This window comes from Copadichromis virginalis, linkage group LG6, assembly GCF_057382275.1.
Source record: "Copadichromis virginalis isolate Kocher_CV1m ecotype Utaka linkage group LG6, C_Virginalis_male_GT1.1, whole genome shotgun sequence".
NCBI lineage: Eukaryota > Metazoa > Chordata > Actinopteri > Cichliformes > Cichlidae > Copadichromis > Copadichromis virginalis.
Window position 1 is genome coordinate 26,343,967 of NC_140623.1, and position 26,967 is coordinate 26,370,933.

Sequence of the window (26,967 nt, forward strand, 5' to 3'; positions counted from 1 at the left end):
GGTGATACAACATCTTGTTTATTTAAGAAGAGCACGAGAGGGGCAGCAATATTTAATATCAGACGTAAGGAAACGTGAACCCTACAGAGGCTTTAACTTACAATTTGCCCTTTTGATGAAAACGCTGTCATGTCTGTCCGCCCCCAGCACTTTATGTAACACTGCCTCATCTGTCAGCCGTCTCACTTGTAGCCGTAAACAAACTCAGATGGCGGGGGACACATACTGTATATTCCATCTGGTCTTGGAGAAATGTTCACCTGCCAGGCTTTCCCGATTCCGCCGGATGTATCCGCTTGGCAGCGCAGCACCACTAATTATACTGATCCCAGTCTGGGCCTTGAAATTCCCTTCTTGCTTGAGAGAATATTTTTGGGAACAGCCCAAACCTTTTTCACTCTTGATGTCTACAGCCCATCTGTTGTTCTTTTATAGAACTTTTACAGCCTCTGTAGCTAAATATGCTCCGTTTTTTTAGATCCTGATATGTCTTGTAGTGAAACTTTACGTTAATCTTGAATTAGATGCCCCGCTTTAGGGCTGTGTGTGATTTTCATGTTAGTTTATATTGTACAGATGGTGTTTTTCACTTTATTTGAACACTGTTCCCCAGAATGAATCATTCGAGAAACTACCACTTACTACAGTGCTTCCATCCACATCTTCCCAGCATGCTTTCTGTCAGTCTCTCTGAGGTTGGTGTGTTGTGGCTCTGACAATAACATTAGTGGACAAGACTAACAAACTCCGCCAGATCACTGCGACTTGCGGCCAGTGACTTGTGGTCAACTAACCAGACTGCAGACGGACTCACACTCGTGTAAACAGGCAAAACATAACAAATACTGGAAAATAAATAAGGACACATAATATACTTATGGACACTCATAAATATAAACAATTCCCTGTCTGCTCAAAGGGTATAAGTCCTATGAGAAAAGAGACATCAATCTAGTTTTTTCATTCAAATTTACTCATTTTATTTTGTAAATAAGAAGCTCATTTTCATTTTCTTCTTGAGTCCTACAGCTCTGTTTTAGGCTTTTCTTCAGCCTCTTTCATCCCCTGAAAATAAATAAATAAATGAATAAATAAATAAATAAAAGGTGCAATAAGTGAAATACAGAAGACAGCTTATCAATTCAGCATTATTCAGAGGAAAGTTCAAAGTCTTGCAATTCATGAATAAACTACAATCATGGCAGCTACACGGATGCATTATGAGCACTTTCATTTACGCTGGCCACATCTGTTTGTTTTTTTTAAGTAATTTAATCCTGAACATTATAAATGTATTCATCTTTTAGCATTTTAAAAGACAGCGTCTGGGGGAAGCAACATATTTATAAGCTAAATGGATTCCTTTATTCAAGTAAATATGTGATTGAACCATTTATAAAAGGAAGATGAGAGTCAAAGCTTTTCCTTTTAAAGTATATCTGCAGCTGAGAGCTTAAAAAAAAGCCCACCAGAAACTGAACGCAAAATAAAAAGCAAGCAAATAGCAGTGGCAGGTTTTCTTTCTGTCTTAATACATCTTTTGATGACACATTTTGGATTAGACTATGACAACTATAATCTGAAGTAGAGAAAGAAGCATTAACTCATCGATAGGTTCATCAGCAATTGTGCTCTCTAAAAGATTATTATGATTAAACCTTTAAGCAGATTATGCTTTCTTGTGTTTTGCTGTTATTTTTGCTTCTCTCTCTTTTTTTTTTTTTTTTTAGGGCTGATTCATTTAATGAATATGATGTCAGTTGAATTCAGATTTCTAATGCCACAGTTTAGTGATGTGGAAACTCACAGCCAGCTGGAGCTCTGTGGGGTGTAACAGAGCAAACTGGTATACACAGAGGGGGGGGTTTCCTGTCTTTTGTGTGGCTCATATATGGAAGATGGCTCATGGTACATTACTAGTGTGGGCTAATGCAATTGCAATTTTTCCTGGAGGATACTGACCTCTGTTTGTTCAAGAGAATGATCATTTTGCCATAATAAATTAAAATCTTCAAACTGGATTTGTATACACCGCAACCATAGATGTGTTCGGTCAAGAGCAGTGACTAAGCTTTAGTAACAGCTGCTCACCTTCAGTTCTCCTCGTAAGAAAGACTCACAGAACTCCCGCACTCGCTCTGTAGAAATTTCTCCTTCCGGTAGAAGCCACTTCGTGTCAGAGTTACCATCGTAGATGCCAACTCGTGGGAGGTCCTTCGGCTTGAGGCCAAAGTACTCGAGCGGCTTTAAGTTGGACTTCAGCGCTCCATTAAGCAGCACGAACAAGAACTGGAACACAGGCGGTTCATTTTACATAATTAGATTAGATCAAGTTATTTGATTTTTGGCAGAATGTAATTAAAGAATTTTGTATCCCTGTCTATACTTTCGTTGGCCAGATTGAATAAGTTCTACTTGGTCCAAAGTCTTGCGTGTTAGCTTAATTGCTTATTCAAAAAGGGTCTGTAAGTGTAGATGTGAGATAGATAAAAGGATGTAGAATAAAGTGCTGTATGAAGGATGCACGTGGTTTGCAGTCTAATGATCAACTAGTATAGAAACAGGCCACACAGTTTTGTGTGTGTTCCACCACAGCGCATTTTAAATCAAACAATCAAGATGTGACTGAAGTGCAGACTCTGAGCTTTAGCTTAAGAGGTTTAACAAAAGTATTTCATTTACTGTTTAGGATTTAGTAATTGGACAAATTAACACGATTTTATATTAAAGCTGTTTGTTAGCACTGAGGCCTCACAACAAGCAGTTTCCAAGTTCCCACCTGTGTGGTGTTTGCATGTTCTCCCTGTGTTTGGTTTCCTCTCACTGTATGGGATTAGGCTAATAGGGGATTCTGAATTGACCACATGTGTGAATGGTTGTCTGTCTATATGTTAGCCCTGCGATAGATTGGTGACCTGTCCAAGATGTAACCTGCCTCTCACCTAAAGGCAGGAAATTGATATTTAAACCTCATAAATTCATATTTATTCCTGCCATGAGCTGCAGACACCTCACTGTCTTCAGTAACTGAACAGGAATGCCTATTGGATTCAGATCAGGTGACTGACTTGGCATGAGCAATGCACACCTAAGCCGGTTCCATTAGTATCCATAATGCCATAACATTGCCATGTTTGACTTGATAACGTGTTATGCTCTTATGCTTACCCAGTTACCTTGAAATTAAAGCGAGAATTAAAGACTGTCTAAAAATGAAAGTAATTCCTAAACAGTCAATACTTTTTTTTGTTAAACCTCTTTAATTAAAGCTGAAAGTCTGCACTTCAGTCACTTATGGATTGTTTGATTTTCAATCCACTATGATGATGTACTGAAGCAAAAAAGCCAAACCTTATTGTATTCTCATGAGCCCTTTCTATTTCCACACTCCAGAGTGAAGCTGATCGATGCATATAGCACTCAGATTTATTCAAAGCTGCTCTTTTACACCTGAATTACACTAAGGAATATTCTCACTTTGCCTGTGTACTCGGGTGCCAGGGCTCCCAGTCGCTCCTTGAGCTCAACAAAATCTTTGCTCCCCCTGTTGGCAAGGAGCAGGAGATGTGTCTTCACCTCTGAATTGAACAGACCCACTGCTGTCTGAGAGGAACAGAAGAGAAAAGAGAGTGATGAGGACATAGAAAAGAGTGGGGTTCAAAATGTGAGAAATAAAATTCTAACAATCCACCTTTTTCCGGGGATTTTGTGTGATGGATCTTTGCTTTTTATTCATTCATTTTTCAATTAATTAAAAGTATTTGAAATGTTAACTTAACAGATAATATTAGATAGAAGGAGAGGACCGTGAAGAAGACATGAGTGGGACCTACCACTTGGCTGTACTCTGTGATGTATCGGATCTCGTTCACAGAAATAAAGTTTACAAGACCGTCAGCTTTTAAGTCCTTGGCCTCAGAAAGATCAATGTTCTCCTGGTGGTTATCTGCCTGCAAGCATCACACACAGCATCACCATCGCATTCATGAAAACAGACATCGTACATCGTTTATTACTGAAAATATGTGCAGTACTTTTCTGAAGAGAGTGATGGCATCCGAGGAGAGGTTGTACTCAGCCCACACCTCCTTCACGGAGCAAATGGCTGCGGGGACAGAGCTGACTTGCTTCACAGCCTCCACCAGTTCTTTATAGCCATAACTCTCCTCTCCCTGGAACAAAGAGGGAGACCGTTTCAACCTCCTCTCATAACTTACCATGTAAATTCTTTTTTTTCCCTACTTTTTCTCCCCCTCACTATTTGTTTGTTACTGTTTGTCCTATCTTATGTAAAATTTGAGCGAGAACACCAGTGTCTCCAGGGGGACACTAGAAACCCTCAACAATTTGGAAGGTGCAGCTGCCAGGGAGAAAAGACAGATGAGGCTGACTCAAAGGAAGGTGAATCATGTCTATTTCTGAGAGTCTGTTGCATGAGCTCTGGCAGTCCGTTTTCTCATTTCGCAGCCTGTAATATGTGTTCATTCTCAGTGAGTCACAGCACCAATATTTTTGTCTCTTATTGCCTTCAGCATCATGGTCCGGCTATGAACTATCCTTGTGTGCTCTCTGTCTTTCTCCTCCACTATCCTCTCTTGAACCTTCCCCTCGTCTCTGCACTTGTTTATGAGAGTAGCAATGGAGCCAATCCCACAGATCTTCAGATGCCTATGTATTTCCTGTCAAGTCTGCCATCTTCCCCCGCACACAAAGTCTGGCCAAAGAGCTCGCCACCGTGGGACAGCCAGCCACCCTGTGTCCTTACAGCACCAGCACTGCCAAAGGTGTGGCCACGGGAAGCAGATCCTTTTTCAAAACGTATTCGTGACAGCAGCATCACCGAGGCCGGGGTGCAAACAAAGGCTGTATTTCTGGAGACCTCACGGTCTCACTCTCAGCTAATTTGTCTCATCGTGTCTGGGTTTCCACATGCATGTTAACATAATAAACTAAGCCGCAAAACAGCTACTGTGGGCTTTGCTTTAAAAAAAATCCCCAAACTTATCTGAGCCTATGATTGAGACCTTTTTTTATTCACATGCAATTTTCTTGTCTGACCTCCAGGAATCCGATGACCACCACTTCAGCAGAGTCGATGAAGGCTTCAACATCTTTGGTGTTATTCAGTCCAGGAAGGGCGCTGTCTGAGGCAGGAAGACAGGAGACACACTAAACACTCAACTGTGCAGAGAGATTTTACTTCCTTTTTTCAGTGTCTCAATAAGACCAGGAAACAAAGTCTGCACTCGCTTAGTGACACACACACATATGCAGTATATAGGACAGGGGTCTCCAATTCCAGGCCTCAAGGGCCGGTGTCCTGCAGGTTGTAGATGTGTCCTTGGTCCAACACAGCTGATTCAAATAGCTAAATGACCTCCTCAACATGTCCTGAAGTTCTCCAGAGGCCTGGTAACGAACTAAAAATGTGACTCAGGTGTGTTGACCCACGGTTAGATCTAAAACCTGCAGGACACCGGCCCTCGAGGCCTGGAGTTGGAGACCCCCGATATAGGATGTCAGTGCTTATACTATAAAGAAAAATGTCCTTACAGGCTTGTGTCATCTCTAGTAGGACTGTCGAAGGCCATAGTGGTTGACCTTTAACCTGCTGACTGCACTACCACGACTGCTAGTCTTGAAGGCATGCTGCTAGCACTGCTAATACATAATAATATAAATGGCTGATATCAAAATGTATAGAATGAAAGTCCTGGACTTTCCTTCTTATTGGTAGTCCACCAATATTCCAAATTGGAAACAATAAATCTGCGTCTGCATGAGAATTATAAGAAAAAAACGAGGCACCAAAAAGGAGTCTTGTCGATGGAAACTGATTTTGCTTTGTGCTAGATTTTAGGAGGCATAAAGAATTTTAGTAATTGAGTCTCAGAGAAAAAAACCCAAAACATAATAAATTGAGTCTTCATCATAATGCTTTTACTTCTACTAAAGACTTTGTAAAGTATTTTTGTATTTGAAGTTTAACCTATTCAATAAATCTTTGTGGATTTATTAACTGCTATAGAATGTGACCTATTTGTTTACAATGAAATGCAATTTTATGTGTTACTAAAATGCAAAGAAACAACACTTTGTACAGTTTGATCTGATCTTTTCAGTGATGGGCTATTTTTAGGGTTTGTTTAACCCAGAAGATGGCATCTGACACAAAAGAATTAGAGAAGTGGCATAGCATATTTTTTAACCAGCAACGTGTCTTTTAGACCCCATTCCTACAAAACTGCTCAAAGAAGTCCTGCCATTAATTAATTCTTCGATCTTAAATATGATCAACCTATCTCTAATAATCGGCTATGTACCACAGGCCTTCAAGCTGGCTGTAGTTAAACCTTTACTCAAAAAGCCATCTCTAGACCCAGCAGTCTTAGCTAATTATAGGCCAATCTCCAACCTTCCTTTCATATCAAAAATCCTTGAAAGAGTAGTTGTCAAACAGCTAACAGATCATCTGCAGAGGAATGGTTTATTTGAAGAGTTTCAGTCAGGTTTCAGAGCTCAGCACAGCACAGAAACAGCTTTAGTGAAGGTTACAAATGATCTTCTTATGGCCTCTGACAGTGGACTCATCTCTGTGCTTGTCCTGCTAGACCTCAGTGCAGCGTTCGATACTGTTGATCATAATATCCTATTAGAGCGATTAGAACATGCTGTAGGTATTACAAGTACTGCGCTGCAGTGGTTTGTATCATATCTATCTAATAGACTCCAATTCGTGCATGTAAATGGAGAGTCCTCTTCACACACTGAGGTTAATTATGGAGTTCCACAGGGTTCAGTGCTAGGACCAATTCTGTTTACATTATACATGCTTCCCTTAGGCAGTATCATTAGAAGACATAGCATACATTTTCACTGCTATGCAGATGACACCCAGCTCTATCTGTCCATGAAGCCAGATAACACACACCAATTAGTTAAACTGCAGGAATGTCTTAAAGACATAAAGACCTGGATGGCCGCTAACTTTCTGCTTCTTAATTCAGATAAAACTGAGGTTATTGTACTCGGCCCTGAAAATCTTAGAAATATGGTATCTAATCAGATTCTTACTCTGGATGGCATTACCTTGGCCTCCAGTAACGCGGTGAGGAACCTTGGAGTCATTTTTGACCAGGACATGTCCTTCAACGCACATATTAAACAAATATGTAAGACTGCTTTCTTCCATTTGCGCAACATCTCTAAAATTAGAAATATCCTGTCTCAGAGTGACGCTGAAAAACTAGTTCATGCATTTATTACTTCCAGGCTGGACTACTGTAATTCATTATTATCAGGATGTCCAAAAAACTCACTGAAAAGCCTTCAGCTAATCCAAAATGCTGCAGCAAGAGTCCTGACAGGGACTAGAAAGAGAGAGCATATTTCTCCTGTTTTGGCTTCCCTTCATTGGCTTCCTGTTAAATCCAGAATTGAATTCAAAATCCTGCTCCTCACATACAAGGTCTTAAATAATCAGGCCCCATCTTATCTTAATGACCTTGTAGTACCATATCACCCTATTAGAGCGCTCCGCTCTCGCTCTGCAGGCCTACTTGTTGTTCCTAGAGTATTTAAAAGTAGAATGGGAGGGAGAGCCTTCAGTTTTCAGGCCCCTCTTCTGTGGAACCAGCTTCCAGTTTGGATTCGGGAGACAGACACTATCTCTACTTTTAAGATTAGGCTTAAAACTTTCCTTTTTTCTAAAGCATATAGTTAGGGCTGGACCAGGTGACCCTGAATCCTCCCTTTGTTATGCTGCAATAGATGTAGGCTGCCGGGGGATTCCCATGATGCATTGAGTTTTTCCTTTCCAGTCACCTTTCTCACTCACTATGTATTAATAGACCTCTCTGCATTGAATCATATCTGTTATTAACCTCTGTCTCTCTTCCACAGCATGTCTTTATCCTGTCTTCCTTCTCTCACCCCAACCGGTCGCAGCAGATGGCCGCCCCTCCCTGAGCCTGGTTCTGCCGGAGGTTTCTTCCTGTTAAAAGGGAGTTTTTCCTTCCCACTGTCGCCAAAGTGCTTGCTCATAGGGGGTCATATGATTGTTGGGTTTTTCTCTGTATCTATGAAGCGCCTTGAGGCGACTTTTGTTGTGATTTGGCGCTATATAAATAAAATTGAATTGAATTGAATTGAATTGAATTGAATTAACCCTTTAAACCCCAAATCATCAAATAATTCAAGAAAAGTCAAGTTTTTTTTTTAAATGTAGAGGTTATTGAATCTTCTGATGAAATAAAATAAATGAAATAGTACTTTGTATATAAGAGTTTTACTTTTTCTCATATTTGCGACTAGGGATGGGTATCGTTTAGGTTTTATCCGATACCGGTGCCAAATCGGTACTTTTGAAACGGTGCCGGTGCTTAAACGGTGCTCAAACCGGTGCTTAAAGAATGGAGAACACAAACTTTGTCCAAAAACCTCTCATGTTCAGCTGTTTTTGTTTTTTTTTTGTAAAAAGATAACAATGTTAGCCTTTTCTGCAGCTATGTGGCATATATGGCATCACTCTTGGCTGGAAGCAGTGCTTAAACAATGGAAAAAACACAAACTTTGTCCAAAAACCTCTCATGTTTAACTGTTTCCCACTTTTTCTTTGGTCATTTTAGCCTTTTTGGCCAGGGTGAAGGGAGTATCTGCCATCAAACAGGAAGACAGCTGCATGTAGCTATGATGATGTTTGCTAGTTCACCTTACCTGCATTAATGTAATAACGTGGTTAGCCTACTCAACGTAAATTACACACGAACAACATTAAGCTACTCATGCAGAGAAGAACGGCTGCTGCTGCATCATCATCCTCATCATTTCTGCTACACTGGCAGAGCTAGGGGCCAGGACTCTATTCTTCGGGTTTTTGGGGGATGTTGCTAACTCCAGGTCCGATAACTGGCACCACACCCGACGTGCTCGGTGTGAGGTCTCGCAGCAAGCTATCAAATACTGCGCATTTCTCGGCTTTTAAAAAAAACGCTATTTAATCGGATTCTTGGTGTTACCTCCTTTGACAGTATCACAGTATCAGCTTAAAGCACTTGTTGCAGGCTGCTGAGTTTGCATATTTTGCTGTGAAGTACAGCCAGACTTTTGACCGCTTTGCCTTGGGCATTTTTAATCTGTAGCTCTGCTCTAACAGAACGTACATACCTGGACCCGCCTACTATCCTCGGAAACGTAAAATGATCGGCTAGAAGTGTATCACAGCTCAGGAAAAAAAAGCACCGAAATAAAGCACCGAAATGTGCGCTGCTTTTCGGTCTGGTTACTACCGTTTATGTCAGAACCGGTGCCATCATGGCACCGGACACCGGTACCCATCCCTATTTGCGACATCTGAGTTTTTTTTCAATGTAATGCTTAAAAATGTATCGTGCCAGTTTTACTTTTTTTTCCAGGGGAAATCACAGTGATGATGCTAAAGTCTCAAAAAACTAACCCAAACTGTTAAAATATGATACACTTACAAGGATACAAGGATAAATACATGAGTATCTGTAATTGTTATGATTCTTTCTTAACATTTTGTGAAAAAGTGTCCCAGTTTTAACTACTTTCACCCTGTAGACGCCTTTCTCTCTCACAAGCGAGATCCCCATCACTGGGAAGTCAGGAAATCACCAAAATGAGCTGGAAAGTTTTTTAGGAAACGGGAATTTATTTATTTTTTCTTTAAATGGGTAAACCATCCATAAAACATACAGGTCTTCTAGTCTGGAGCACAGTTGTGAAAGAGTAGCTCAAACGTGTACAGGACATCAGTAAATCTGCAACACTGTTATGAACTTAGAGGAAGACATTCCCATTGCAATATTTGACATTTAGAGCAGTGACGAGAACTAAAGAGAGTCAAGAGAATTCTTAAAGAGTTTACCTTTTTCTGCAGCGATTACAGAAGACACTAGGAGGCAGAGAAACAGGGCGCCCGGCATGTTTTTGGGTGATTCAACTCACACGGGTGAGGTGGGTGATCAAGGAGCGAACCAAGGAAAGTGTAGGAGAACCTGTAGCTGTTTGACTCTTTAAAAAGAGCTTTGTCACCTCTGCTCTGTCTCTGATGGTCGCCACATGGCAGCCCAGTGTGGCCACTGTGACTTCTCTGGGTTGTGATTGGAAGCTTTATGGGAATCAGCCAGGTGCTCCTGATAAGTTTGGCGGGTGGCTTTTGAGTTACGTGTCATTCAGTGAAAGGTGTGTGTGTGTGTGTGTGTGTGTGTGTGTGTGTGTGTGTGTGTGTGAGAGAGAGAGAGAGAGAGAGAGAGAGAGAGACGTTTGTGCTACATCACCCACATCACCCTTTCTTGTGTCTTGACCTGTGTTTAGCAGCAGCCTTTAACCACTCCACCCTTCACATGTAAGTATCATCTACACCTGCTGTGTGTATGAAAATATAACAGTTTGGTTAGTGCTTATAATTTAACCAGGGAGGCTGCAAATAGTGTGTATGTAGGCCTGTGTGAGCAGGAGAGGTTCAGAGAACCGGCGGCAGTTTGGATGAATCGCCACAGGAGGGACACAACTCCTACTTGTTAATGGATCATGAAGACGGCAGTTTTGGCCTCATACTTTTGGGGGTATTTGAAAAACACTGAAATCAGGCATTTTGTTAACCAGTAATATAAAGAAGAACAAATTTTCTTTTCTAATTGTAACTCTTTTTTTTAAGTTACTTTAAAAACACACTTTAAAGACAGCAAGGATTTGTCATAATCTCTAAAACTCACAGAGCATTAGAAAGTTAAGGAAATCCTACAAGGGTACTTCTGCTGCATGAAGAAACCAGTCACCACTAATCCATGAGAAGCAAAGTAGGTGCACTAAATAAGGAAGTGCTTTGATGATTGTCATTAAAATTCAAAATTTGAAAACTCAAATTCAAATTCAAAATACATAAAAACACATGAAGCGTTTTGTCACCTTAAAAAAACAAAAAGGCCCACATTGCCAGAGCAGCTCAACCAACCTCAGAAATGCTGCTTCACATTTGATGTTAAACCAAAATCAAAATACTTCTGATGGACAGATTTATTCATAACAGCACCAAAGCTATTATCTAACAAAACAAAGAAAGCACGATTTATATGACGCTTGACATTTCAACAAGTGGCTTTGTTCCTCTAAAGAGAAATCTGCCAAAAATTGCATGAATGCTACAGTTTGGTTGACCGCGAGGGGGGAAAAAACTCAAAACCCCAAAATACAATGAACTCTTGAGGAACAGAGTTTGGCGGGTTTAGGCTGAACCCTATAAACTTCCTCTTTTTGCTTCAATATTACGTGAACACATTTAAGTCTAAAAATATTAAATCTAAAAGGTTTCTTCTAACTGGGAACCCAACACATTCCTGCTGAAACTTTGAGTTCTAAAAGCGTTTTCTAAAAGTTCAAATTTAGTCAGACAGTTGCTGTTTAAGGCGCCAAAAATTAATCTTAAAAAAGCAACAAAGAATCAAACATGTAAGCTGAAAGCTAAATGCCCAAAAAGTCAGATCAGACAATCAGAAAATATTAACAAAGTAGCATAAAGCTTTGTTAGGCCCCATCCCCACAGGTCTAATGTAATTCTCTTTGGAGTATTTTAGTGAGATGTTTCACAAGACACATGACATTTTGATCTGCTGCTGCATCAGAGGTAAAGTTAGAGGCTCGCAGGTCCTGTAGGCATGAACTGTGTGACGTCTGTAAAATATTTAATCTGACAATGTTGAGATGTTTCAGTCTGAACCAGAGTGGTGGACAGGCTTCCACCAGTAATCGTAAAAAGTCTTGAATAATATGGAAACTTATTAGACTCAGATGTGGATAAATTTCTGAAATTGTCTGAAACTAAGGTGCGCTGTGGAAAGTCTCTGCTTGTTTTCGAGCTGGTGTATGTGATGTGTGTTTACACAGGAGCTCGAGATCAGCAGGGAAAGACTAATACTGCAAATCAGGGCAGCAGTTACCGGTAAAGCCCGATGACTTCAGAGAATAGCGCGAATCCATACGTCACGAGCGACATGACACTCGCAGCATGAGCAGGCGACTGTAAGAAGAAGTAAGAATAAAGCCTCTTACAAATACTTATTCTGTCACTTCAGAGCTAAAGGCAACACCTCAGATTACAGCCCACAAATCACTGTGCGATTATTTAGTGTGCCAACAGTGTGACGAAAGGTGTCCTGACAGCACAAGGGGAAACTGTGGTTACCTCTTTAAATATAATGGGGTACAATGCTCATCTTTTGCACATCCTTATTTTCTGTTTATTTTTTACAGTTACATAAAGTTAGTTGCTTTGTATGACGTGCATGTGCAGGTACCCTGTTTGTAACCTCAATTTTAACTTGCAGTAAGAATTGTGAGACTCAGAATTGAACCTCTTGTTTTTTGTACTTCCTCGCTTTCTGTTATTAGCAGGTTCTCTGTATCCTGCATGCAAAAAGACTAACGCTCCAACTTGTGTGCTATAGCCTAAAGTGTAAGAGTCATATTGTTGTGCAGCTCTGGGAGATTTAATGTAAGAACTGATATAAAAACCTTCTGAAATCAGTTCACTTGCCACGATCTATTGTGCTTTAATCACATCTTTATATCTGCATGAATTCAGAAACGTATTTCATCGTTATCCTCAAAGACTTCATGTTTCCAGCAGGATTTTCACGATGTTCTTTAAGTCATTGCGACAGAGACCCATATGCTTGTCAGTAAAGTCAGTGTTTACAGCATTCCTGACACAAAAGCATGCCAGAGAATATGAAAAGGAAAGAAGGATGGTAAAAAGAAAAAAAAAAACAACTAAAGAAAGTCAGAAAAAGAACAGACCGGAATAAAGAGAACATTTTTTATTCCTTTTGGACTGGTGTAAAATGTTCAACAGACTCTAAGAGGATGCAGTTTAGGTTAAAATTACAGACCCCGGCGCTCAAATAAACAAAGCAGAAGTAATGATTACATTATAAACAGAGGCAGAAATTAAAACTTGAGACTTCCTTCACAGACACTGTGTGTTTTCCTATTTCGAGATGACTTTGTCAGTAAAAACATGATGAAAAATGCTCGGAGATCTGCAAATGCATGACTATAACCGCTACACCAGATAATTTTTGAATTTCCATCACTGAATATACGACAACCTCTCTTGTACAGTTATTAAATCAAAGAAGTTAATCGCATTTTAGACTATAAGGATCAGGATACTCCTGTAGCGATTAAAGGCTATCATGGCACTTGGCAAGAGCCCTGTGTCCTCAATCTGTCATCACTTCTTTATAGACGTGTAATGGAATAACAGGTCACATGATCACCAGAGGACAGAAGTAGACATACTGAATATTGTAGTTTTCACAGCATCATTTGTTACATGTGTGACTATCACACTGGCTTTTAGGGTTTGGATCAAATCTGATGCATAAAGTGAAGAAAACCAGAGTTCATAAAGATTTTACATGATGTTCTCATGGTACAAAATGAATCTAAAGTACATTTAGCTCATAATTTACATGTATACACTCCATGAAGATTTTATAATAGTGTGATTTTGTTTCTTTGTACATATTCTTAATACAGAGCTGAAACGCTCAAGTTACTTTTATTTAAATAGCACGTTTAAAGGTTGACTCCAAGTAAACCTAAAAACTAAATTTAAAAAAAGCAAAAATAATCATGAAAATATGCAAAATACATGAAACACCATAAAAAGGCCCTTTTTTATGGTGTTTATAAACCTAGAATTTTAAAATGAGTCAAAATTAAATACACTTTATTTCTTTCACTCAGTAATTTGCTTTGTAAAGTTTCCTTGTATGAGTTTACTTGCAGACAGAGATGAAATTTTAGTGGCGTGGCGGTGATATAATGCACACACACCTGAGGCAGATGGCTTTCAGGTATTTAGACTGTGGTTAGATAAAAGCTGCCACTTTATCTCAATCATCAGTTACACAACTTGTAAACCTGTTAGGCTTTGTTATATCCTCGGTGTATGCGAACTGACTAATCCCCAGACCCTGCTGTTGAGCTTCTTCTTGCATCTGCTGGTGGCTCACTTATGCAATTTGCACATGTTTGTCATGAGGAAGAAGAAACATCAAGCGGAGAAAAGAAGAAGCACTTAAAATTATAAAAAAGAGGAGCTGAAATTATGACTTAAAAGCCCGGAGTCCCTTTTTGCATTTTTCTCCTACACATAATTATGAGAATAAAGAATGAATGAGGTTGCATGAAAAAGCTGTAAAAGGGGCAAATTTCATAAATAAATCACAATATGCAACATACAGTTCCCTGAAAATGTCTGCATGAAAAATAACCACTTATTATTGGAGGTCTTGAAAAATTCTTATAAGCTTTTTCCCCTTTTTTGATGTTGATGAAGGCCAGAAATTACCTGTAACAGCAAGATGAAGACAAAACCGACCTCGCAAACATCAAAAAGAATGTGATTAAAAAGAACTATATTAACTGTATGTATGAAACAGTAGTATACTGGCAACATTGTTATTATTTAAAATGATGCAGAGCTAAATTATTTGAATTATTATTCCAACTGCTGCTGATTTCTTTCTTAGTGTCATGTTTGGTCTGGTCATGGTTGCTGTGTGAGCGCTGACAGAGTCTTTGTTGTGTAGATTTCTTGGGTGGGTTGTGAACAACTTACAGACTGTCTGATCTGCTCAGCTGATCCTTGATCACCACTCACTCCCTCAGTACTTATACTGCTCACTTCCACCTGCTCTCTGTCAGACTGTTGCCTTTCCATCGTTCCTGTAGAGTAAATCAGAACCCGAAAGTGAACCTGAACCTGTTTGCCTGACTCATAATCTCATTACTAATTTAAAATTCCTCCCATCAAATATAGATCAATATAGAACATGGCTACCAAGGAAGAGCAACATCTTGACATTTACATGCAGGCTGCCATTTTGATCCCAAACTCCTTTTGTTCTTTCTCTGCTTCCTGTTCTGTTCTGTTCTTATTCATATTAATCGTATGTGTTGTATTAGGTGCAAATCCTTTCAAATGTGCTCTTCAAATTTGAAACTTTAATCAAATTGAGGGTTGAGAAAAATGTGTGTTGGCATGTGTCCAGAATATTAATACATAAAAACCTTAATTTAAGTGAAAAAGTCCCAGTTTTTACATGAATGTGTTGCTTGTAAAAAGCTTTGGCCACAAACCTCTGACCCACATGGACGAGCTCCAATCTCGTTACAGCCACGAAAGCTGCCAGCTCGTCTGGTCACAGAGTGAAGAGTCACGCCTTCATGCCAGACCAAAGAACAAAGTGACAAACGGGGAACTGCTGATTAGTACATAGCATGAATCACCTGAGAGGTTCCAGGTTTTTCACTGCACTTGTTCTTACCTTCTGCATTCCAGCCCTGCAGATCAAATTTGGGAAGAAACAAAGTGTTTAAGATAACTGCCTCCACAATAGTCCCTGCTTTTCATGTGGTTCATCCACCCACCCATCCATTTTCTTCTGCTTACCCAACTCAGGTTCGTGGGGGAGCTGAAGCCCATCTCAGCTATCATAGCGCATCCGGGAGGCAACTGGAGAGAAACAACATGGAAACAGGAGAACATGCAAACAGCATGTCTAAGGGGTCACCACAGTGGATGGATCTGTGATTTGGCACAGATTTTTATGCTGGATGCCCTTCCTGTACTCCCGGCACTGGGAGCACACCAGCTTGTGACCCCTTGAGGCTGGATTTGAGACTGTGTCATTTCAATAACTTAACAGTATACATATAGAGTTGGGGGAGTGGGGGTGATTCTTGGATGTACAGGTTGCAGTTTGTGACAGATTTGCTTCTTAATACACTCGCAAACTATTGCTTCCAACAGTTGCCTGTAGCACTCAAAAACTAGAAATTTGGGGACATTTCTGGATACAATGCTCCTCCTTTCAGTTTTGTGGAAGAAGTAGGCAGCAGTTTGACTGACAGGGTTGTGGCTCAGGTATATGATCTTGCAGCAGTGAGAATCGTTCATATTTTTGTTGCATATATCAAATAAATTGATGCAGCAGACACTTTCAGGTTTGCCCATTAGTGCCAAATGCATCATATTGCATATGGTGGTCTTTGTCCATGCTTCAGGGCATTTAGAGGCTAAATTTTGTTGCATTGTCAGGTTCACTGCACACTAGCAGTTTGCAGTTTACATCTGTAGATTCAGCAATAATATATTCTTAATGAGAACACAAAACAAGGTGTACTCTGTACACTGCACAGACTGTCTGTGAGTGTAATCCTGTAAAAAAGACAGTAGAGGATATTTTTGCTCCACGTAACTATAAATACACTCTGAGCTTAGCTGAGCTTAACAAATGCAAAACCAAAAAATGTTGTAAGACGTAATTCAGAAACTTGCTTTTATTTCATTAACAACACCTGAAACAGTCGCCCGATGCTGATGCTGATGATGCAGCTGCGCCTGCATCGAGCCCCCTCTGAGCTGCAACTGGCAGCTATAAAAAGCAACTTAAGGTGCACTCAGCTGCACTTGAAAAAGCAGTTTAAGGCGAACTGGAAGCCACACTGACAAAGCTTAAAACAATTAACACCATTAAGACTTAATTATCTTACATGGCTGTCTTTAAACAGCTCACATTTGCCTTTTACGAGTAACACAGTTTTGTTTGTTAGTGCTTTCTTTTTCTAATTCTCTTTGAATGCTTGAATGTTAAAAAATACTTGACTGTCAAAAAGACCTTGAATATTTTGCCCAGTGGCACTTTAAAGAAGTTCTAGCTCACAAAGTTTGCAGACTTTCCCCTAATGTTCATGTAAATTCATGGATTTTTTTTAAACGCATCAAGGCTTTGAAAATTATTCGAATTTTAGAAATGTATCATTTATTGCTGCAGGTAAAGTTAGTAGTTTTTTTTACCTGCTGAGGTTTTGTCCATTTTATTTTTACTACTTTCATTCATTCATATTCACAGTGACTAACCCATACTCTGCTTCTGATGAGATCAGTTTTGTTGCAGACTAAAGCTCTGGTGGTCAAATAGCCGTGTCTCTGCTGCAGGCCCTCTTTTTAATGAACTGGCCAAAGGCTTTGGACTGATGTTTGTTATGTTCATGCCTCATTACACGAGGCAGTGTCCCTTTTGTCTGCTCACAGTTCAGAGGCTCGAACAGTTAATTGATGCAGTGACACAAAAGCACATTAGTATCCGGAGGCCTCACACATACTGTCACTGGCATCAACAAAAAGCACCAGACACACGCAAGCAGCAAAATGTTGCACTGCAAAGTCGCACTGAGAAGCTTAAATGCTGCTCAGAATACAGTGTAATTAAGTAACAAGTAGACACGCTTAAGTCATTTTAAAAACTATTTCTGTCTTCCATGAGCACAGACAAAACCCTGACACAACATCCTATTAACAGAATTTCTAATGTGTGAAATATACCAGTCACTTAGGAATACCCGTTTAACTGCCCATTAACACAAATATCTAATCAGCCAATCACATGGCAGGATTTCCTTGCATTCAGGCATATAGATATAGTCAAGTTGCTGCTAAAGTTCAAACCGAGCATCAGAATAGAGAAAAAAGGTTAAAGTTAAAATTACAAGTAAAGGAGGTGGGGAGAGAGTGTGTGTAACCATAACTGTATTTAAACAACAACAACAAATTAACCATTTTACTGTTGTTGTTCGTGTGTTATTAATAAAAGTTTCACTAACCAATTTGTCATGCAGTATGTCATGGTAATGGATGTACGGTGAAAAGAAAGAAAGAAAGAAAGAAAGAAAGAAAGAAAGAAAGAAAGAAAGAAAGAAAGAAAGAAAGAAAGAAAGAAAGAAAGAGGAACTGAGGCAGGCTCTCTTAAATACCTGACGCAGCCTACCTGTGCAGTGCTCAGTGTGCTCTTGTTTTACAGGTGAAGCATTCTCATATAAATAATAGATTTCATTTACATATCTTTGTTAATTTGTGCCACAATGTGTATGAAGTTACCTGAGAAATAGCAGGTGTCAGACTGCAGCTCTCAGACTGTACAATCAAAACTGCTCCCAACAAACACAGATGTTTACATCAGTGCTGTAACAACTTCTACTGTTATAACTGCACATTACTTTTCTCAGCTTATATATACACTAACTTATTGGAAGTTACATGTCTACTTTTTAATGCACAGGTACAATACACAGTCTGCACTTTTCTAATTATTCTAAATATTCTTAACTATTTAAACATCTTTCAGTATCCTGCTCTGTTTGCACACTATCTGTACGCTAATTTTAACAACTGTACTGTACTCTGCTCTGGTAACTATTGTCCATGATGTAAATATGTAAAAATTGTGTTTTCTGTTCTGTGTCCTGTTCTTTTTTGTATGTGTGTGGGGTTTTTTTTGCTGCTGATACAACCAAATTTCCCCTTGTGGGACAATTAAAGGATTATTCAATTCTCTATTCTAAAAGCTATTTGTGGTATTTGTTAACCTAAACTGTTGCACCACACTCTATTTCCTCTTGTTTGACCAATAAAAGGATACCATCCCATTCTGGATGAAAGACCCAATAACGCATAAGTGTTAATTCCACCCATCCATCCTTTCCCTTCTGCTTATCCAGTTCAGATTTGTGTGTTAATATTTATAAATAAAATTAATATTAATCTGTAAAAAATTAAAAAAGCAAACTAATTTGTTTGCACACGTGCGTTTTAGTTTTTATCTGCCGTTAGTAAGCACGGCCTAATTGATGCTGATCGGCTAACCTAACACGACCTTTGCTGCAGTGTTCATTTATCAAACCTTTCTCTGCACTGGTGAAGAAAAAACAAAAGACTGCTTCTGTGAATAAGTAGGTCTGGTTGCCATGGAAACAGTATATTCAGTTACGCTCCTCGTCTTCAATTTTTTGCTCACAATTTATCCCTGAAGCCGGTTTTGTTTTATTTTATTATTATTTTTTTATTTTTAAAACAATTTGAGTTAATAACTGTGGATTTTACCGTTTTATACCCTGCAAATGAATCAGACCAGAGTCTGTGGTTATTGTACTGCTGTGTGCAAAATCCTAAATTAAACCTTCGGTGTTAATATGAGCTAAGACACAAAGACACGTAGTTAGTGGAAAATATTCTCATTTATTGAGTTCATTAAAAATATTTCCATTTACTGAGAAAATATAGGATTTATCTAATTCACTCAGGCGGGTTGTGAATTATAGACTTTCTCATTATAATAATGAAAAAAAAGCACAAACACACAAACACAAGGGAAATTTGCTAATACACAAAATAGACTGTGCAATGTTAATCAGCAGCTTTGGCGAGCAGAGGTGGTAGATGAGTTAAGAAGAACAGTCCAAAGATATCACAGATATCAAACTGTCTTTTATTCATTTTTATATTATTTTTTCTCTGCATGGGTTATTAGAGATGAAAGTGAGGGGTTCGGGAGATGAAGAGAAGCTGGGGATTAGGAAAAGTAGGAAAGGACGATGGAGCATTGGTGGAAAAGTGGGGGGAGGGTTGGGTGACAAAGTGCATGAGACAAAAGAGAGTGTGAGGGGGTTTGTTTTCAGGTCAAACCTCTAAAACATCAAAATCTGCCTCCTCTGTGCAGGTCGTAGAGTTCTAGCTGCTTAATTGACAGTAGGACCACATGAGGGGTAAACAGGGGGGAAAAAAGAAGAAAAACAGCTAAATGCTGCAATGTTTTTGCTAGCTGATCAATTTGTGTGCAATGGATCTCAAATTACATGAGGGACAATGAATATGAGGATGGGTATTTTGGGAAGGAGAAGGAAAGCTGGGCTGTGAGGTGAGAGACAGGAGGACTCGGTCCAAGAAAACAGTTGAGGTTTCTAGACGATTCCATATTTCGCCAGGTCGCTAAGCTCCATGTCCCCAAAGGCTTCCCATGGGCAGACCACGGTGAAGTCTGTGCCAAGACCCTCCATGCCGGGGATGTCGTCTCCAAATCTAATTGGAAGAAACAACAAGCTTTGATGAGCAAAACCAGCAGAAAGAAAGACAAAGTTATGGAAGAAAAGCTGCACGTGTGATGTTAAAAACAAAACAAAGAAAGCATCTCACCCCTTCTGGCCCGGTTTGGGCGCCTTGCTCTTGAAGGTGCGTGCGGCCCTCTGCTTAAATTTGGGAGGTGCTTTCTTGTCAGCGGGAGTTGCGACGTCTGCCATTGTGTTTGGTTCCTGAAAGAGAAAACAGGTTAAAAAATAACAGTAATATGTTGATTTCCTGCAAAGATACCACTAACAATTCAGATTTATTGGAGGAGAACTTGTAATTTCTTTTTCTCAGCATGTGTTTTGCTTATTCTTCTATCTTTGTGAATCACTTTCTGTGGGTTTCTTTTTTTATGCTGTTTCTTCATGCCTTTTATTGTCTTACATAAACCAGTTCCAGTGCCTTGGTGCTAAAGGTTGTTATAGAAATAAAACTGAATTTGCCTCTTTTCTTTGTTCGGCTACAGCAATCAATAATCTCCTCTTTACAGAGGAGTCATTGCACATCCCTTCTGGAAACACTTATATTTCACACTCAGGCTTGCAAACAACCAAGCAAATCACTAAACTATGACTGCATTAACCATTGGAAATAAAATCCTCAACCAGCAAGTTCACCCAAATCCAATCCAACAGTGCCTTGAGCAGTATTTACAAAAAGGCCATCACAAAGCATTGCTTCTTATGAAATGTCTCATTTCAACTCCATTTCAGGCGTGATACTCAGGAAGGAAAAGAAAAGCTATAAAGCCAGTGCTCTGTTTTTCTCTGCTGTGAGGATGTAGTTACAAAAGCAGAAAAGAATCTGAGGTAATACAAAGCAATAATAGCCTAAACTCCTCGCACAAGAGCTGACAAAATTGCAGTTTCATCTCACCTTTTGTTCAAAGTCTCAAAGAGTTTTTCTGATGCTGTCTGGCGAGTCTGTCGTTTTCTCACTTGTGGTGTCTCTCTCAGACTGACGACCCGTTTTTAAAGTCCTCCGAGCTGCTAATCCACTCAGATGTTCGCTCTGTGATGTGCCAGCTCTGCCCTATTCTGAACCAGCTCAGCCACAAATAGAGGAGATAAAGGATAGTGAGATATAAATACAAGGTGTATTTCAAGATAGACATGCCTGTAAATGTGCAAACTGAAGCAAACTACAGAGGAGCCATTCACGGGCAGCAGCGGGCGACAGTGATAAACACACAAATCTAAATATGGAGAAAGATACCTGTCTATCTAACTGCCATAGCTACATTATCAATCAATCACCCACCGATCACCACACGCATCAGTTTCTACCTGAATCATGCAATCATTTACTGAATATTCACTGCCACTTCATTTGGCACACCTATTTAACTGCTTGCTAACATGGATATCTAATTAGTAAATCATGTGGCAGCAACTCTGTGATTTTATTCACGTCGACGCGATCAGAATGATCTGATGAAGTTCAAATCGAGCATAAGAAGGAGGAAGAAAAGTGATTTAAGTAACTCTGGATTTTGGCTTGGCTTTTGGTGCCAGATGAGCTGGTCTGAGTATTAGTATCACAAACTGGTGGGACTTTCCCACGCAGCCGTCTCTAGGGTTTACCGTGAATGGCCTGAAAAAGAGGAAATATTCAGTGGGCAGTTCTTCGGGTAAACCAAAACATTCCTTGCTGATGCCAGAGGTTGGAGGAAAAATTGCCAGACTGCTTCAAGTTGACATGAAAGCAAGTGTGACTTAAATAAGCACTTGTTACAACCAGGGTGCGCAGAAGAGCATCTCTGAACAGACAGCAGGTCAAACCTTGAGGCAGATGGGCTACAGCAGCAGAACACCTCACCACTGTACACATCTTGCGATGGCTGCTTCACATGCAGGATGACGCCTCATGTCACAAAGTTCAAAACATCTCAATGTGGCTCTGTGATCGTCAACAGGCTGCGATGCTGAACAAAAAAGAAAATATGGAAATTAGATTGTGACAGTTAAGGAAATTATTTATACATTTTGATTGTGTTTCATTCTTTCAGTCCTGTTATCACCTGTACTTCAAGTACAGGTAAATTATTTTGTGCACAATCTCATCACCCTCCTGTGTGTTTCATGAGGTTATATTTATGAGGGTAAAATTTTGCATCCCTTCACTGACTTCACTGTACTGAAGGGGTAACCATCATTTCTTCTACCATTGTTTACCCAAATTTAATATTTTACACCTCTTCATGGATTGGAGATAATATTTGTAAACAAATGTGTCCTGATATAGCTTCAAGAGGATCTGGAGCACCACGTGATGTAAGAGCAGAGGTGCCCTGAACTCTCTTCAGGTGATGAATCAGATGCTGACAAATAAAGAACACTTAGCTATTCAGCTTTTAATCCTTCAACACATGGCATGAACTGTGCCTAGGTACAGTATGTAGACCTTTAAATGAATGATTACCAATGTGACAGGTGTGGTCTGCAGGTAGTAACACACTAATGCTGTCTTTACAGTTAATGTACGGCAATAAAAAGAAAGAAAGAAAGAAAGAAAGAAAGAAAGAAAGAAAGAAAGAAAGAAAGAAAGAAAGAAAGAAAGAAAGAAAGAAAGAAAGAAAGAAAGAAAGAAAGAAAGAAAGAAAGAAAGAAAGAAAGAAAGAAAGAAAATCTGAGCTTTAAGGCTACTGTACAGCTTTTCTGGGGCTTCCCTAAATGTAATTATCTGATTAATACTGGAAGAAGTGCCTAAAAGCTCTGGGCAGGACTGGATTATTATTATTATTATTATTTTTGGTCAAATTTATTGTTTGTTTGTTTGTTTGTTTTTTCAAATTAAGAATGATCACGATCAGCTGATTATGATTTCAAGCTCAACTGTTATGTAGATTAACAAAAAGGTATTTGGTAAAATGCATCTACCAGAAAATATTCCTCTATTGACAGTCAGAATCAAGCCCCAAACAGGTTAATATCATTGAATGAACCTCTTAGTTTCTCTTCTCCGCTGTGCTTCATTATATAAGGAACATATGTCTTTATATGGCAAGACGCATTAGGGTGAACATATGAAGCCACTCCCTAAGCTAATCAAGGGAAAAATCTAGACCGTGCTGTAAAAAAATAGGACAGAAAAGCTATGGATAAGCATGTTAGAGGGATTAGAGGGGAGAGTATATAAGCAGGGAGCAAGCCATAGACTACAACAACACGAACAGACCAGAGAGGCATAATCCAGAAGCCACCCGTGCTACTGCAACAACAGGTAAGATCTAACTCTGACTTTCACTCAGCTGTGAGCTTTGGTTGACTTTCCATTCTGCAGTGAAGATTACTAAGAGAAGAATTAAAGAGTAAGAGTCACTTAAGAACTTTATTTTGGAGATATATTTTACACATTTCTAAAAAAATAAAACCAAAAGATCATTTCAAGCTTTATAGTTTAAAGTTTGTGCACTGTATGTCTTCTTTACATCATTTTTTTCTTCTTTATGCTTTCAATTTTGTAAATGCTGTTTAGAAAAGCATTTAAAAAGTCATTATAAGTTTTTTTTTAATTGTGTAAGACAGCCAAGGGAGGCTTATTTGTGGGGGGGTTTGCAAATAATGTCGAAATTAACAGAAACCTATGAAATATATCGCTCCCCTTGATACAAAAAACAAAAACCTTCAAGTAAACCTTCAAAAGGAAAAATTAATTTACACTGGCATCCTTTTAACTCTTTTATTTGTCTTATTATTTCAGCATGTTATAACACCTGCCACTATAGCCTTATTTAATTTGTACTAAAATTTTACGGAAAACCAAATAAAAAATATTCATTAATTAGTTTCTTTAAAATGATTAATTTATTTATGTAGTTGTGTTTTTGTACACAATTGCAATGTTATATATGTATATATGTATGTATATATGTATGTATATATATATATATATATCAGAATCAGAATCAGAATCAGAATCAGAATCAGAATGGGTTTATTGCCAGATGTTGAGGTTTACAACATTAGGAAATTGCTGCGGTGCTTCAGTGCAAACAATAAGAATTAAAGTGCTATGTAGAAAGAAAGATATGTGCATGAGATATATACATGAGAATAAGAATTATGAGTGCTACGTAGAAAGATATATACATGAGTGCAGGTGGTGATCAGTGCCAGACATGAAATGATGCAGTGACACAGCGTAGGGTCATGTGTTAGTGGCGGGTACAGTCATATGGTTATTGTTCATGTGTCCAACAGCAGAGGGGAAGAAACTGAGCAGAGGGGAAGAAAAAGCAGCAAGGTGTTGTAACTACATTATAAAAAGTTGAATAAAGGTGGGATACTTAGGAGTTAATCTGCTTGCTGTTACAAAAGTCCATCAGTGAGGTCAAAGCACATTTGTAATCAGGAGCACTGATGAGCTTAACTATGACACAGTCAACTGAGCCAAGAAAAGACCAGATTAAAGTAGACTGAAATTGTTGTTCAGGTCAAATCCCCTTATACCCGAGCTTATTATTTACACCACGCAGGTTAACCTTCAGTCTAACAGCAGAATTAGCAGAAATCCTGGTCTCTAAATATATGCCGTGTTAACTTGACCACACATGAACTCAAAAGTCAAGGTGTAAAAATAGCCACTGATGGTGTAACAAAGCTTAAGGTGCTATGGTAGCTTTGGTTTATAATTTGATCTAAGCTGCAAGTGTTATATCATCAAAGAGGAGGAGGACGACGAATGGTCTTAAACACCAAGATTAAGTGATTAACTGTTTATTCTTTTTCTCTCAGATCATAAACAATGGCAGACGCACCTGCACCTGCTGACAAGAAGGCACCTCCCAAGTTCAAACAGAGGACAGCCCGTACCTTCAAGAGCAAGGCCCCCAAACCAGGCCAGAAGGGGTGAGAGGAAGACACGGCACAACATTTCTAATACTTCACGCTCCAACCGCACTAAATATTAAAGCTAGCGCATGACAGTTAGGAGATAGTAGTCCATTTTAGCTTGAGGGATGACATTTAAAAATCATATTGCCACATCCTATAATAGAACAGTGTTGAAGACTAAAGCAGTGGCTCGTGAATATTTAATTTCACGGGTATTCGGATCAAACTTGTGATCGATTGGATTATTTTTGCTAAACTAGTTTCAAAACAGTTACATCGACTGTTGGACTAACATTTGCAACACAATACTTAAACAATCACAGGGGATAGTATTTCAATCACAGAACTCTTCTGCTTTCTTTGACACATGAAATCCTTGCTCGAGTATAGTCTTTGCATAGTACAGAGCATGGACGCCAAGCTCAATTTACATCGTGGGCCATGTACACCCCACTTTGATCTTAAGTGTCTAAGGAAGTTTAACTACCCATTCTAAAACTCAGAAATCTCTATTGTAGATAATAAAATATACTAATAGTTTCTATATTACTTCATTATTTTGGTATATTATGGGAGAGGTGTGTATCAGTGGGAAAAGGTGTAAAACTTATGAAAATACAGTTAAAAGTCCAAATCTAACCCCTCCTTCATATTCTTCGATGGCATCCAGTGGGCTGGACAGGAGTCTTACCCAGGCCTTGTGTTTGACACACCTGATATTGAGTACTCATTAAACGATACACAGTGAAAGCAGGTCAAGAGTTAAGACATACTTTTGTTGCTTTTTTTAGATTCGGAGACGACATCCCCGGCATGGAGGGTCTCGGTACAGACTTCACAGTGGTCTGCCCATGGGAAGCCTTTGGGGACATGGAGCTCAGCGACCTGGCGAAATATGGAATCGTCTAGAAACCCTCCCGTGCCCTTTCCTCAATTATAAACCTCCCTGCACTAATTTTCCTCCTCTCAGTCCTCTTATCTTTCACTTCACAGCCCAGGAGGCTTTCCCCCTCCCCAAATCCCGACTTGAAGTTTATTGTGGTTGTTACACCCATATGTAGTTTGGGAAAAATTACACAAAACCTTCTATCCTCAAGGTTGATCCAACTATGTGTCAAAGCTATCATATATTACATTAAATAGCTCTATGTACATTTATTTATTTATATATGCTTCACTGAGGTGTCCGTGTGTCAACCTGCTCCTCCAAACTCCCTCCATTGTACTTTGTGCTGGTTTGTTTGTTCTGAGAGACCATTCAGATATGTTGAAAGCAAGTTTCCTCACAGCTGCATCATCACTAAACCTTCTCTCTTCTGCCTTTTCCGCTCCGCCCGTCCTCCACCTCTTTGGAGTTATTTTTTCTTAATGTACAGATGATGATGAATATATAAATAAAAATATTTTTATTTTTATGAAATATGAATGTAATGTTGCACATGCTATTAATGTAGGAATGGAAGTTATGTCAATAAATACTTTCCCCTATAAAAACCTTTGTGTCTTTTTGAACAGATACTATACTTTTAAGGTAATCAAAGAAAACAAACATTTATGCGAGCCAGACAACGTCAGAGATTTAAACATCTCAACATTAGTTACATGTATTATCACAAACTCGTGCAAGGGAACCTCATGGTTTCATGACATATGATGAAAAAATTTAGTTTTGTTAACGTAAATTATATAAAATTATATAGCTCCCATAGGTCATTTATAGCTATTTGATAGGTGGTTGCTGGGCAACGTGGCTATGTCATGAAATCTGATATAGATAAGAACCTTATGAAGCCTAAGATGGGCCTGCAAGTCGGGTTTGGGTGCTCGACTCCTGATCATGTAGGAGTAGTATGCGGACAAAGAAACAGACAAACAGACAGAAATGTATTATTTTATGTATAGATATCGATCACACAGACTGCTTTCCATGGATATTTGTGATCCTCGTTTTTTTTTTTTTCTTTTCTTCCTGTGTTCAACACAAGATTAAAGCTTTCACTTATCCAGTAATCCACTGAATCAATGATATGGCACAACATTGTTTATGGACCTTTGTTATGATTCCCAGGTAATATCAATGACTGTCAGGTTGCTATTTGAGGTTATGAACAAAGTATTTCACAAATACTGCCAACCAAA

At 39.1% G+C, this 26,967-nt stretch overlaps 3 protein-coding genes across 3 annotated transcripts; 1 reads left to right on the plus strand and 2 right to left on the minus strand.

The window, feature by feature from the left end:
- Positions 1 to 963: 963 nt before the first annotated feature.
- On the minus strand, positions 964 to 10,117 carry erp27 (endoplasmic reticulum protein 27). The gene is made up of 7 exons (XM_085460899.1): positions 9,890 to 10,117; positions 5,059 to 5,144; positions 4,035 to 4,172; positions 3,834 to 3,950; positions 3,478 to 3,603; positions 2,092 to 2,289; positions 964 to 1,065 (listed from the first exon to the last, which is right to left on the minus strand). The coding sequence occupies exons 1-7, from the start codon at positions 9,945 to 9,947 to the stop codon at positions 1,024 to 1,026; spliced, it is 765 nt and encodes a 254-aa protein (XP_085317025.1). The 5' UTR covers positions 9,948 to 10,117; the 3' UTR covers positions 964 to 1,023.
- Positions 10,118 to 19,339: 9,222 nt separating this feature from the next.
- Positions 19,340 to 22,531, minus strand: LOC146707911 (retinal cone rhodopsin-sensitive cGMP 3',5'-cyclic phosphodiesterase subunit gamma-like). The gene is made up of 4 exons (XM_085459514.1): positions 21,812 to 22,531; positions 20,870 to 21,030; positions 20,063 to 20,178; positions 19,340 to 19,948 (listed from the first exon to the last, which is right to left on the minus strand). The coding sequence occupies exons 3-4, from the start codon at positions 20,164 to 20,166 to the stop codon at positions 19,831 to 19,833; spliced, it is 222 nt and encodes a 73-aa protein (XP_085315640.1). The 5' UTR covers positions 20,167 to 20,178; positions 20,870 to 21,030; positions 21,812 to 22,531; the 3' UTR covers positions 19,340 to 19,830.
- Positions 22,532 to 23,162: 631 nt separating this feature from the next.
- Positions 23,163 to 26,322, plus strand: LOC146707912 (retinal cone rhodopsin-sensitive cGMP 3',5'-cyclic phosphodiesterase subunit gamma-like). Its single transcript, XM_085459515.1, has 3 exons — positions 23,163 to 23,215; positions 24,730 to 24,843; positions 25,620 to 26,322. Exons 2-3 carry the CDS (start codon positions 24,740 to 24,742, stop codon positions 25,735 to 25,737), a joined length of 222 nt encoding a protein of 73 aa, XP_085315641.1. The 5' UTR covers positions 23,163 to 23,215; positions 24,730 to 24,739; the 3' UTR covers positions 25,738 to 26,322.
- The last annotated feature ends 645 nt before the right edge of the window (positions 26,323 to 26,967 follow it).